Raw genomic sequence first — 15,286 nt, 5'->3', positions numbered from 1 at the left:
TGGAGTAGGAGGAGCCCAGGTGGAACATGGAAAGTTATATCTCGGGGTTATTGACAGGGAAGTTGACAAAATAGCATAGAGGGTTGATATCTGCCTACCTCTAATGATTTAAGGCTTATTAGAAATATAAATGTTTTGTGTCTTTTACTTGAGAACGAAATGATCAAAGTTGTGGTAGAAACTTACAATGAATGTTTATTCCAACAGTACTAGATTTAGGACATATTTTATTACTTCACTTATTTAAGTTCACTTTTTCTTATGTGTAAAATAATAATGGGTAATAAAAGTGCACTACAGAATTGTTATGGAATTTGTACATGGTGATAATTGATAAAGTGCCCATTTCATAAGCATGCACACATGAATTTGGATTGTCAGTACCCACATAAAACTCTTGTTTGGAAGATGAGTCTGTAGGTAAATGCGGAATAAGGAATGAAAAAAAATGTTTGCTAATAATAAAAGTAACAAAATGTGGAAGCTATCAGCTCATTAGAAACAACAAATGATTTATGTGAAACCTCAAAACCATGTTTACTAGTTTATTTCTTATTTTGTTGTTTATATATCTTCAATAAACCATTTTATAGATTTTGCTACAGATTTTTGTGAAGCCAATTCAAGTACTGATTTTGCATCCTGTATGTAATTTTCAAACCAGGTAAGGTAAGTGCTCCATGGAATCCATCTTCAATATGGTGATGAGTCACATGAACTCCAGTATTCTGAAGCCGCTTGACATACATGAGTCCGTCATCTCTTAGAACATCATACTGACAAGTGATAATATAGGTCATAGGTAAATGATGTAATATACTGTCATTGGCCAACAGAGGGCATGCCTTTACATCTGTGAACCCTGGGTACTTTTGAGCCAGCTCCAAACTACCAGGAGTGGGAGTTTTATAAAAGTAACCTTTCTTATATCTCTGAGGGAGCAAGGAACTCCAATTCACAAATTGTAACAAATGGCTGAATTCCACAGGTACATGTTGGTTGAGAAGCATGGCTTTCTCAAGGTCTCGGTCTGTAGTAAAGTATTCACTCCAGAAACGGATCAATAATGACCTGGTTAAAAGTGGGTATTGTGAATTTTCTTGTTGTGATGGTACATTCATATCAAGAGCCTGAAGGGCAGGATATATTAAGGCTTGGACCTTGAGTTTGATCTTGACATCTGGATCCTGTAGAATCTGAAAAGGATTTAAAATTGCATTTGAATGACTATTTTAATTAGTAGGTATACTTTAATCTAAAAATAATGTGAAGAAATAAGATAATCAGATTCAACAGAAATATCTCATACATTTTTCCAGTTCTCTATATTGTCTATATGTACTAATATGCATTAATTTCAGTCAAATACCAAGGAAGATTAGAAGCAGAGCTTTAACTGTTAATGAGCATTGTTTGACTTTGACATGGAGAGTTTATCCTACCAACATAGAAAATGTGAGGTAGTTTATGCATATCCTATTCAGTAGAATGAATGAGGGGAATTTCTTCAATTTATTCTCACACCTGTGACCCTAAGAAGGTTCCAATGCTTATGTTAGACAAAAGTGTTCCTTTAAGTAGTGCACGTGGTACGGAAGACAAAACACTGAATTCTAGTTAACTGTGTGGGACTTCTTTGTCTTCAAAATGTTTTAGATTTAGAAATTTTTTCCATCTTTTTAGTCTATGATGGTGTACAGCATATTTATGATATTTTATACAGCTATTCAATAATTATGAATCAGAATTATTTAAAATTCTGATCTTACAGAAGTGGGAACATATACAAGAATAAAGGATAGTACAACAGGAAAAATAAATGTGTTTAAAATGTTCGGAAAAAAAGGGTAAGTTTACATTTGGATACTGCATTAGTTTGAAAAATATTTGCCTCTTTATGCATACCTCACTAGGTTGCCTTTTAGAGCCATGAGGCATATAGGGTATAGATTCAAACTCTAGAACATCTTGGACATTTGTTTTATTGGATATTAGAGCAAACCACAGAATTTATAGTATTGATTCTCTGGAAATGAAAAGGATTCTTTAAATATAGTAGTATGTGGGAAATAAAATTCAAACATAGCAATTAAATATCCTGAAATATTATGAACAATTTGGATCTTAAAATTATCAAATTATGTCTAGCAAATGATAACTGTAAACCTAGTAATTACTTCCTTTGTGCAATTTCTTTATTCTGATACCGAAAGATATAATATTAATTTGGGCATCATCCACTTATCAATAGTATAGTTATAGTAGTTGGTGTCATCAATTTTACTAGTAAAATTTACTAGTAAAATCTGTCATATTATATATGTGTGTATGTACACATATACACACATAGATAGATAGATAGATAGATAGATAGATAGATAGATAGATAGATAGATAGATAGATAGATAAAATATAGAGGTACTGTGAAGACAAATGTTTCCTAACATCAGTCCAGGTGTTTCTCTAATATTTTAGCATGCTCATAAATTCATATGTTCTCACCTGCCAAGGACCAGCTTGGAGTTCTTTTTTTTTCTCCATTATTAACTTGGGTATTTCTTATTTACATTTCAATTGTTATTCCCTTTCCCAGTTTCCAGGCCAACATCCCCCTAACCCTTCCCCCTCCCCTTCAATATGGGTGTTCCCCTCCCCAATCTCCCCCATTACCGTTCTCCCCAAACAATCCTATTCACTGGGGGTTCAGTCTTGGCAGGACCAAGGGCTTCCCCTTCCACTGGTGCTCTTACTAGACTATTCATTGCTACCTATGAGGTCAGAGTCCAGGGTCAGTCCATGTATAGTCTTTGGGTAGTGGCTTAGTCCCTGGAAGCTCTGGTTGGTTGGCATTGTTGTTCATATGGGGGTCTCAAGCCCCTTCAAGCTCTTTCAGTCCTTTCTCTGATTCCTCCAGTGGGGGTCCTGTTCTCACTTCCATGGTTTGCTGCTGGCATTCGCCTCTGTATTTGCTGTATTCTGGCTGTGTCTCTCAGGAGAGATCTACATCCTGTTCTTGTCGGCCTGCTTCATCCAACTTATCTAGTTTGGTGTCTGTATATGTATGGGCCACATGTGGAGCAGGCTCTGAATGGTCGTCCCTTCAGTCTCTGTTCTAAACTTTGCCTCCCTATCTCCTCCCAAGGGTATTCTTGTTCCCCTTTTAAAGAAGGAGTGAAGCATATGCATTTTGGTCATCCTTCTTGAGTTTCATGTGCTCTGTGCATGGAGGGTAATTCGAGCATTTGGGCTAATATCCACTTATTAATGAGTGCATACCATGTGTGCTTTTCTGTGATTGGGTTACCTCACTCAGGATGATATTTTCCAGTTCCATCCACTTGCCTATGAATTTCATAAAGTCATTGTTTTTGATAGCTGAGTAGTATTCCATTGTGTAGATGTACCACATTTTCTGTATCCATTCCTTGGTTGAAGGGTATCTGGGTTCTTTCTAGCTTCTGGCTATTATAAATTAGGCTACTATGAACATAGTGGAGCATGTGTCTTTGTTATTTGTTGGAGCATCTTTTGGGTATATGCCCAAGAGAGATATAGCTTAGTCCTCAGGTAGTGCAATGTCCAATTTTCTGAGGAACCTCCAGACTGATTTCCAGGATGGTTGTACCAGTCTGCAATTCCAACAACAATGGCAGAGTGTTCCTCGTTCTTGAGAGGTGTTTGAGAACCACGAAAGAAATGATTCAAAGTCAAATGGTCAGATACAAGCTAACAGCCTGTGTTCTGTTCCAAACAACTTTCTCTAGAGATCTCCAAACAGCTCCTCCAGATAGCTCAGTTCTTGCAGATCAAGACACAGTCTTTTATTTACTTATTAATTCTGCCATTTGCTTAAGGTTTTCTTTCATTATAACATAAATCAGTATTCCATGAACACAGCCCCCTGATTCTTGGTAAAAGACAGCAAGCATATTATTTTTAATCATTGGGAATGAATTCAGAGATCCTCCTGCCCTTGTAATCACAAACAATAAACTTAGCTGGACAGGATGCCATCCTGAGTTTACCACTCTGACCATGCCTGGACCTAAATTCAATCTGTTCCAGGCTGACCTTGAACTCAGTAATCTACTTGCCTTTGCATATGCCTGCCTTTGTATCCTTCTGACAAGGTGGCTCATAGCGCAGCTGCCTCTGTTCTTTTTGGTCCATGAAACCCTCCATATAACCCACACTGCATCTTTATGATTTGCATAGTTAAGACATTACATGTTTTTGAACTCTTGTTTTGAGAGTTCTTTTCCTACAGCCTTAAGGGCTGTCCTAAAGGTCACAGAGTTCACCATTTTTGCTATACTCATAGACACACCTTTACCTCCTGGATTCGTGCTGCTCTTATTATCATGGTGTCATTAACCTTGGCAAAAAGGACATTCCCTAATAACTTTGGCATGGAGAATATTTCCTATAATATATATATATATATTATTTATATATATATATTTCCTATAATATATATATATATATATATATATATATATATATATCACAAACAAACCTCATGCCTAGCAGTGGTCAACACTCATGGCTTGCCCTGTTGGCTTTGCTTCAGGGTCTGGAAACCATGGCATATTGTCCATTGCATGATCAAACAGGACTCAGCACTCACTGACCTTTAGAATATCCGAGGAAATGTTTATATGTAGGGTGTTTTAAAATAAACAGACTGTGAAGCCTACCTGTTGTGTCACAGCTGCAGCTAAGTTTCCACCAGCACTGTCCCCAGACACACCAACTCTTCTAGGATCTACACCATATTTTTCAAGAATGTCCTCTTGTAAGAACCATCGTAAACTATGATATACATCTTCAAACTGTTTTGGAAAATGGTATTTTGGGGCTAAGCCATAGCTGTGTGAGGAATAAGAGTTCCAAATTAATGAGTTTTAATTAAAGATATGTGGTGTATCTCTAAACTAAAAATCTGTTTTCTTTAATAATAAAAATATTGCTAGCTTTTTACCCACAGAATCTCCATCATAAATCCTTCACTGATTTAATTATTATACTAGTAAAACTTTGAGTAAAACAAGCAAATTAGTTGAATCAAAAGAAAAAGAGTGAAAAAAACAATAGGTAATACATTCCCTTAATAACATCTCCCAGTACATTTTTTTATAACTATTATACTTCAAATTATCAATGAAAAAGTCTTATTGATATTATGTTTGAACTTCATAAATAACAAAATCTACCTCTGTGATCATTGTATTTTATTAATTACTTCATTCTTCTCTTCATTTCCATCAAATTGATTTCTTATCAGTTATTGCCATAGTATGCTATATTTGAGAATATTCCTTTTCTTGTTTTATGTGTAGCTTAAGGACAAATTACTTTCAGTGTTGATTGTGTTGAGTGTGATGGTGAACTAACCTTTTAAATAGAGTTTATCATGTAATTCCCAGAAGGATCATATTATACAAAAATTATCATTCTTAGTTCACTTGTGGATAAACTATATTTAATTAATAATATATAACATATAAAAAATCTCCAGGTAAAACTTCAAATCTCATTTCCCTGTGATTCTCTGATTGTAAGCACTCATTCTGCTGAAAGAAACCAGGCTAGAATTTCAATGCAGGTTCTTTATGCACATGATGCACCCCAGTTACTATGTTCTAATGATTTCTGCACTTTCTCTTTTGATCCCCAGTTGATTTGAGCGTTTCATGTTGCTTTTTTGTTTTGGTATCTCTGACTCTACTCTGGCCAACTTAGGTTTGTTTTCTTTGTTTTCTCTCTTAATTTAATTTGAAGCCTTCCAATAATAACATAAATAAATAAATAAATAAATAAATAACCAAGAGCATTGGTTTCTTGCTATAGAAAGCACATGGGTAAGGGCTGAAGAAGCAAACCATGGTCTTACTCAGTTGACACAACAACGGCATCAAGTCTATGGGCAGTCCGTCTTGACAGAGTGTCATACATGAAGTAAGCTGAAATCAAGAAAACTGAGTGAGAGGGTGGCAAGCATATGAATGGAAAGCAAATTGTTAAAACCACATCAGTGTCTGCTGCTCCTCACAGACCATCTACAAATGAGCTGAGGTGTTTGTTTTGTCCATTTCACACACCTACTCGAAAGCTCTGGCACTCCTATCAAGTTTCGTGTCTTTCCCTCTCATTTGGCAGATTTTACCTTTACAAATTTTAGGAATATTGTTGGAAGAACAAATAACTTTACCAGACATTAAGGAGCATAGCCAGACCTACTAGAGTCAGAGGTTATCACAAAGCACAGATACATAATAATGCTTGCTCTAACAGAGTTGTATAGAGAGCACTACCTAGTAATAGCGTTAGATTTCAATAAAACTGCCAGAAAGATAAAGAGAAAAAGTCAGTCCTTATTCACAATCCATTCATAACTAAGGAGAAAGAGGGAAAAAATGAGGTTTTGGTGTATTTCCACTTTAGCATTGCAATGGGTTAGGAATGGACAATATACATGCACCTGGGCTTAGGAAAGCATTCCAAATACACATAACATAGGTTAAAAGTAAACCAGAGCCTGCAAAGTTACCTCCAAATTCTCAGGGTCAAAAAGACCTCTTCCTTAAGTCTCACATCTCACATTCCAGGATACCTCATATTCCAACATCTTAAAATCAGCTTATGAAGCTATCATAGGCTCCTTGATTCATTATAAAAGACATACATTATAAAATAGATTAGATATATCGATTATATATTACTTATATTTTCTCACATTTAATAAAGTCAAATTAGGACACAACTTTAATTGTACTGTACAACCTATATGTAACAAGTGAAATGGGTAATGTCAAATAAATATAGCATGTTCAGCTTTATGCTTTTACATCTACTATCTTTGTCTCATTTCCTTCATTTAGTGCTTTATAAAAGACCAGAGCCACCATCTCTATTGGTTGCTATTTCACCCACTGTTCAGTTCACACCACATTTGTTCTCACTAGAGTATTCCACCAATTATACAATAATAAAGTTCCATGTTTAAGTGAGGTTTTTCTATAGCTTTGAGTAGTAATAGTAATTAATTTACCTTTCAGAAAAGAGTGCATTAAGCAATTGAAGTATTAGTATCTAACTTACATGTGAGTTTATATGTCTTTTTATGCACAGTCACATTTTATGGGATAAGAAGAATGTTCACCCAATGGGACATACCAGCACTCCCCAGACACCAGCCACCACCATGAATAAAAAACAAGCCCCTCCTGAGCGTCGTTGACTTCCTTTTGGGTATATATATGCGAACAGGAACACTGTTGAAATCTGTCTCCATCACAGTGACATTCTCATCAGAAGTGGGTGGGACAACTTGAAATCTCATAAATAACTGTACCGTGTCCATGAAATGATTGAGTCCCAAAAGTTCACCAAAAGAAGCCTATGTGGAGAAGAAAAAAAATTACAAGTGTGTCTGTAAGTGTGTATGTGCATCTGTGGGGGTGTGTGTCTGTGTGTGTATAAATGCAGCCTGCTGAGCCTCTCTAGTCTTGCTCATATGGATATGTATTTATAGCTAACTGCTTGGTATTGGATAACCTGTCAGGGTCTTTTCCCTTGAGATTGCTTCTACTTCTCTCATCACCATCTATAACCTGTATCTCTTCAGCTACAGATCGGATCTTATAAAATTTCTGATATTCACATTGGAAAGTCAGCCTGAATTGCTAGTGTCCTTGTCTTCCTTAGGTCACCAATTTCTGATACTTCTTGGGTGCTGTTTCTCACACATACACACACACACACACACACACACACACACACACACACACACACACACACACACACACAAGAAACTATGTCACCTGTCACCTCAGACATCTCGGTCCTCTGGCTCTTAAACTTTTTCTCTCCCTTTGTGTATCACATCCCTGATCCTTAGGTATAGGGGTTGTAGATGAATCTGTTGGTCAGGGATTTTTTTCTTTCTTTTTTTATAATTTTATTAATTGTGACTTTTTGTTATGATTTCTGCACATGTGTTTTTCATAACAGTATACGTATTTAGAAAGCAACAAGAAGTTATACTGGTTTAGTTTTCCTCAAAGTCAGTGACAGCTATAAATCTTTGACTGTCTTTATAATACCAGATAAAATTCCCCTCCTATTGAGGAAGCCTTAAATTCAATCAAATTAATGTTGGTTACCTCAAGATGTGATTGATACTGTTACACCGTGGGGCACATCTTGCAATGCTGGCTATTCTTGTACATTCTAGATGCCATAGCTGGGTAGGACTATTTATTGATTTATTCCCTCAATATCTAGCACAGCTAATATGAGAGCTACTTGTCAAGGAGAACGCTTTCAGGATCCAGTTTGTTTCTTGTGTGGTGTCTTCAGTAACAAGGTCTTACTTTCAACTTTTTGACAGTTACCAGTGGCAATGGCAGTCTTTTGCAAATGGATTTTTGTTAGATGTAGCTGGTGGGAAGATTTTTACTCTCAGGTGAAACTTTTTGAGTTAACATAAAACAAGGTTTCCCTGTGATATTTTTCAAACATTCATAGAGTTGTCTATCTTTCCTCTCCTTCCCCTTTATTATCCTTCAATCCAATCCCAGTTTCCAGTTAATCCTTAGATTCTGATTTCCCATTCCTGTTGTGTCTTTCTATCCCCTCTCTTTCTCTTCTTCCCCCATGATCTCTTCTAACTTCTCTGTTTCTGCAGTAGCTCTAGGTTACATACTAACATCTAAATACTGAGAACTATAATTCACACATAGAGAACATGTGATAATTGTCTTCATGGTATGAGCTACCTCACTCAGTATATTTTCTTTTGTAATGTATTCTTCCCTTATACATTTCATCTCAACTGCAGCTTCTAGTTCCATGATTTCAGTTTTCTTCAGAGATGAATAATATTCCATGGTGCAGTTGTACCACTCTTTCCTTACCCGTTCATCAGTTGAGGGACATTTTGGTTGTTTCCACTCCCTAGCTATTGGGTCTAGAGCAACAAGGAACATAGCCAAACAGATATTTGTAGAGTAGGAAATTAAGTCCTTTGGGCACATGCCATTGAGTAGGATAAATGAGTCTTAGGGCAGATCTACTTTTAGCTTTATGAGAATTTGTCAAGCTGATCTTCATAATGTTTGCACCAGTTTGCAATCCCAGCAATTGTGAATGAGAGAAACCCAGACTAAGAAACACCAGAGATGACCAGAGGGTGAGAGGCAAGTGAAAGACCATAAGTCACAGAAGCCAATATACATTGGTACCTTCAGAACCCAATTCTCCCACCACAGCAAGCTTTAGATACCCAACACACATGAAAACCAGGATGTTAAAATCCTATCTCATGAAGACAATAGAGTCCTTTAAGAAGGATATAAATAACTCACTAAAAGAAATACAAGAACACAGGTAAACAGGTAGAAACCCTTAAAGAGGAAACAAGTCCCTTAAAGATTTCATTTTTAAATTTTATAATAATTTTAATTTTGTCATTTTTTCTTGACTCTTTGATTTTGAGTTATTTTATATTCTAGATATTAATCTTCTACCAAATATATAGCTGGCAGAGACTCTCTCCCTCAGAGAAATTCATCTTCATCCAACTGACAGTTTTCTTTGCTGTTCAGAAGCTTTTTGATTATCTGATGTCCCATTTTTCAATGGGTGATCTTAATTCCGGGATAAAGGATATTCTATTCAGAATTTTTCCACACCTATATTTTATAAGGTACTGTCTACATTTTCTTCTAGCATTTCAGGTTTCACACTGACCTAATTTCATTTTGAAGTTGATTTTGATAAAGTATGATAAAGGTTTGACTTAATTCCACTATAATTTGTTGAAGATGCTGTCTTTTCTCTAGTGTTTATTTGGCAACTTGTCAAATATCAAATAGCTTTTTAAATATGAATATACTTTTGGGTCTTCTTTTTCACTAATCTACAAATCCATATTTCTGTTTGTGTCATGTAAACACTTCATGCTTTTTATAATTTTGTCAATCAAAACATGACATAAATTCTTTTTATATTTTTCACCTATAGAATTTAACATGTTAGTCAGAATGCCTTAGTTTTAGTAATCATACTGCATTTTTTCATTTAAAAAATTTCATACAATATATTTTAGGTATGTTTCCCCACCTCCTTTCCCACCCAACTAACTCTCTCTCTCTCTCTCTCTCTCTCTCTCTCTCTCTCTCTCTGTCTCTCTCTGTCTCTCTCTCTGTCTCTCTCTGTCTCTCTCTGTCTCTCTCCGTCTCTCTCAAAAAACCACTAAAATGAAAACTAAAGCAAACAAGCAAAAAAAAAAAAACCTAACGTAACAGTAAAAGGCCAAAACAAATCATAATCATACTCTTAGCAAAGGCACAAGAATAAGGTAATATTAAATTGTTCCCTATATAATACAATCAAAGCTTGTGGTCCTAGATATGTATGTGGAGGGTTTAAATTTTATTTATGATATAATGAAACATATTCATTGCTGACTGATATACCACAAAGATGCCAAAGTCACGTACTAGAAAAGAGACAGGCACGTGTGCTGCCAGAATGGGATGTCCACTTGTAAAATAACTAAGTCCCACAGTCACCTTTCACTCTGCACAAGAGTAAAATGAAAATTCATGAAAAAACTGCAATAGTAAGCCCCAAACTCTGAAACTTCTAGAAAAGACATTAGGTTATACTCTACATTTATATGTAAAGGAAAGGACTCTATAAATATAATTTCATTTTTCATATATTAAGACAATAACAGACAAATGGCTCCTCCAAGAAATGAAAAGTTTCTGTACAGCAATGGAAATATACAATGGAGTGAAGAGGAACCTATACAAAATGCCCATATGTGCAATAGTGACTCCAACTGGGAATTACAGGGTCTTGTTTCCTGTGTTGCTTGTTTTTTGTTTGTTTTGGTTTTGTCTTGTTTTGTTTTGTTTTTAACCAGTCTTTCTAACTGTCCCGCATGCATGGATTTCCATGCATGAATCTAAAACTACTGCATAGACTTCTACAATTAAACAGAATGCTATTCCATTCTTCTTTCCCTGAAGTTGAATCTTCTGAAAAGCTCCATCTGGCAATACTGTAAAGCGCACATTCTCTTTCTATCCTTTACCACTCTTCCTTCTCCTTTCCCTCTTCCCAGTTTCTGTCTATAACTGGAATTGGATCTAAAGAAGGATCATGCTAAGAAACTTCTTTTACAGTTCCTATTTTCTCTTTTTTTAAGTTATTCAGCATTCATAAGGTCAGTTAAAAATCAAAACTTACCAAATCTCCTCCAAGTTTTAGAAGTGTATTTCCCAATATTATTTTCCAAGGCTCTTCAATATCATCTGGGAGAGGTATATAAATATAATAAGCTACAAGCACCACAGAGATGAGAAGAAAAATAGTTCTTCCCATGTTTCCTTCTGCTCTTTCTACTTTGGCACCCTAGCAAGCAAAACTGATTTTAAATCTTTGAATGTTGAAATTTAACCTGTCGTAAAGTGTTACCTAACTCGTTCAGTCCAAATTCCACTGCACAATCTCTTAATGCATAGGCAGTCCAAGTCCACAAAGAATTTCAAAACAGAATTTCTATCTCTAAGATACTTCTTATCTAGTAGCAACAGACTTGCTGAACTGTTTGCAACGAAAATGTATCCTTTACAAAGGCATTATTATTCAGACTCTCTTACTTGTATGTAATGGGTATTATGACGTATGTGAAAGACAGTGAATGTGTCAAGTAGAAACTAATAGAAGGTCAACAGCACTCTTAAAGCTATGTGAGATTTTGAGAAGAAGCCATTTTCCCTTTATTCCCTCTATGCCTTGCTCTCCTCCCTGCTGAGAAACTCCAGGATTTTTTAATGACTGTTCAAGGGCACTGCTTAGGAAGTAATCTGTTCTGTTTATATTATTTCCATTATTTTGAGAATATAGTATAATTATATCATGTTTCCTTTCTTGTCATGGGTCAGCTGATTCCAGTCGGTACAATCTCAACTTGAAAAACTTTTTCTCTTCATTTTATATTTGACTGCACTAATAATATGACAATTATCACCTTTTAGTCTGATGTTCTAATTTAAAACATTTCCTTGGCTGTTACGTTTATAGCTACTATCAGTGAATCTGCAGTAAATCACTTGTCTATACTAATCCCCATTTGTTTGGATAGTGAATGACTCAAGTGTTGAATGACTCAAGTATTAAATTCTGATTTATTGAGCTTCAAGTATATCCCACACCAAATTCAACCAATTACTTAACTTTCACAATAAGTATATTGCATTAAATAATCTTTATATCAATATCAGGGTGGAAAGATGAATATTACTAGACTACTTTTTAAAGAATAAACATAATTATATATTTCTAAAGCTAATATTTTATATTGGATCCTATGTTTCATGAAGGCTTTATCCTGGAGCTCTATGAAAGCAAACCAGAGTGGAAATCTTGGTCTACTTTTGTCTAATTACTGTACATGACTATCTGTGTTATGCACTGAGTGTTTTTCTTCACATGATATGACACAGTATTAAGTGAGCAGATGGTCTTGTGAAAGAGATCAGTGATGGCAAAGGGAAGAAAAAAAAGAAGCCATGAATTTGAAAGAGCAGAAAAGTGTCTGGAGGTAAAAAGAGGAAAGTAAGAAATGTTGTGTTGTAGCTGTATTATAACCAACCCCTAATTTAAAAGAATTATGCATCAGGAATTTCATATAATTATTTGTATGAGAGGATTGTTAGAAATGATTTGTTGATTTGGAAAAACTAGTAGTTGTTATTTTTTTTCAAACCACTAATGTTTGTTTTGTTTTGTCTTGTCATATCTGCCCACTTCTATTTTGATAATTGACTCAGATTTATTTTTCCTTTTATTCTTTTAATTCAAGATGGCTTTCTTCTTTCAGTAAACATGTTGGCAATGTTCAGGAAAGACTAAGTTATGGTAAAGTTGTGGCAATGTTGTTGTCTGTTGGAAATGTGTTTTTGGTCCCAGGATCTATCTCCAGTCTGCCCTTCTGGGCTGACCATATTGTTGAAAACATCAGAATTTTAGCTTTAGAACATAAAGTACTTAATATCAAATTGATCAGGAGATTTTCCTCCTACTGGCTACCTTTTTTGTCATGCTGAGTCAGCTGGAGGAGAAACATTATCAGTGGTTTTAAGCAGCACCGAGATGAATCTGCTTCAGTGCCAATCTCCCGAAAGAGATGTGTTTACTGGTGTAATATTGTCTTAAGTATTGTGGGTGACTAACCCATTTCTGGTTAGATTTGAGGTCTTCTCCATAGAAGTAGATTTCATCTGAAGTACTGCTAAACATATAGTCAAAAGCCTGGGGCTTGGGCTGTCAGAGGCCTAGGATAGAATGTGTTATTTTTCTGAATGGTTATTCTGTCAAATCAGTCCTACAATTTGGTTCTCAACCCTCCTAATTCTTCAACCCTTTAATATTGTCCCTCATGCTGTGGTGACCCCCACCTATAAAATTATTTTCATTGGTACTTCCTAACTGTAATTTTTTTTTTCTAGTATCCTGAATTATACTGTATTGTAGATATCTGTGTTTTCCTGGTCTTAGGTGATCCCAGTGAAAGCGTTATTTGACCTCCAAAGGGTAACTTATAGCCACAAGTTTAGAACTACTGCACTGCTGCTCTACAATTCTGTGATTATAACATATATATACATATATGTATGTATATATATGGAGAGAGAGAGAGAGAGAGAGAGAGAGAGAGAGAGAGAGAGAGAGAGCAGTCAATGGAGAAATCCATAGCTGGTTAGAGTAATGAGAATAAGACACTTGGCTCGAAGCCTTAAACAGGACATGTATGTTACCCATGCCATACAAAGATTATGAAAGCACCATGACTGAAGAGTTTAATACCTGGAAAATGTGGAGGGGAGCTTTGAAATGTTGTGAAATGACATGACTATCTCAAGCATGATCTCAGAGCAGTCGTGGTTACTTAAACCAGACTTAACAAAATGTCAAGCCAGGCATAGTCTAAGGATAAGTGACTTAGACTCTTGCCAGGCCTCTCCATTACTGAGGAGCTATAGCAGTCGATCATTGCTGGAATATGGAGAATCATACTTTATTGAATATATGGCCTCTAGTATAGTAAGTTTCTTATGCTCAACTGGGTAAATCCATATCTATCTACTTCCTGGCAACTCTAACTGGACTAAGTGGAATGTCACACACGGACACACACACACACACACACACACACACACACAGAGAGAGAGAGAGAGAGAGAGAAAGAGAGAGAGACAGAGACAGAGAGACAGAGAGAGAGACAGACAGAGAGAAACAGAGAGAGACAGACACAGACAGACAGAGAGAGACAGACAGAGAGAGACAGACACAGAGAGACAGTCACAAAGAGACAGAGACAGACAGAGAGATGGAGAATCAGAAAGAGAGAGGAGAGTAAAGGAGAGGAGAGAGAGAGAGACAAACACACACAGAGACCAACACACAGAGAGAAACACACAAACACACAGAGAGACAAACACAAAACACACACACATCATATACACACACACATAGAGAGAGAGAATCAAACACAAAACACACACACATCATACACACACACACACATCATATATATATATATATATACACACACACACACACATGCACCAAAACAAACAACAACACCAAAATGATTTGAACTTGAGAGGCTGGAGAGTTGCCATGTTGATGGAGTTGGATGAGAAAATGGGGGCTTCATAAGACCATAGTTAATGATAAATATGTATGAGATTTTCAAAAAAGAAAAACAGGTTTATTATGGGAATTATCTCATCTAACATTAATAGAACTTTCAAGGAATTCCACTCTCTGTCATCTGCAAGCTGGTAAAATAGGAAAATTCTTGTTGAATTTCATTCTATATTCAAAGGCTTTCATAGCAGGGGACACATTTTCATTTCCAATCTCAATTTGAAGGCCTGAGAACTGGATAAATTATGTTAAAGACAGCCCTAAAGTTGATGTTCTGGAAACCTGGATCTTCTACCTCCAAGTCAGTAGAAATTGATTATGCTAACTCAAAGAGAATTACCTTCCTTTTTTATAGTCAAGACTTAAATAAATTGGATAATATCAGTACACATTAGTAGGGTTGATTATCTCCAGCATCTTCAGACTGAGAATCTGTTCTTGAAAAGAAAAAAAAAAATGGTAGACTATCTTAGGACTCACAGAATCAACTAAGCAGGGCTCATAGAGGCTAACATAGACTAAAACATTAATAATGGAGCCTACAAGGGTTTGTAC

At 35.8% G+C, this 15,286-nt stretch overlaps 1 protein-coding gene across 4 annotated transcripts in view; it reads right to left on the bottom strand.

Annotated features, from left to right (window-relative positions):
• The window catches only part of Aadac (arylacetamide deacetylase), a 57,613-nt gene that overhangs the window by 26,360 nt on the left and 15,967 nt on the right, over nt 1-15,286 (bottom strand). For 2 of the 4 annotated variants that reach the window (XR_010063658.1, XR_005500357.2), the window contains exons 1-5: nt 11,264-11,453; nt 7,178-7,400; nt 5,895-5,964; nt 4,699-4,870; nt 1,072-1,196 (exon numbers count right to left, since the gene is read on the bottom strand). Coding sequence is in view for 2 of the 4 variants with exons in the window: in NM_020538.1 (NP_065413.1) it covers nt 600-1,196; nt 4,699-4,870; nt 5,895-5,964; nt 7,178-7,400; nt 11,264-11,398 (1,197 nt within the window). In the remaining 2 variants the exon portion in view is untranslated. 4 annotated transcript variants of the gene reach the window in all.

This window comes from Rattus norvegicus, chromosome 2, assembly GCF_036323735.1.
Source record: "Rattus norvegicus strain BN/NHsdMcwi chromosome 2, GRCr8, whole genome shotgun sequence".
In the NCBI taxonomy this organism is placed as follows: domain Eukaryota; kingdom Metazoa; phylum Chordata; class Mammalia; order Rodentia; family Muridae; genus Rattus; species Rattus norvegicus.
Note: the sequence above shows the minus strand (reverse complement) of the source record. Positions and strands in the feature narration are given on the sequence as shown.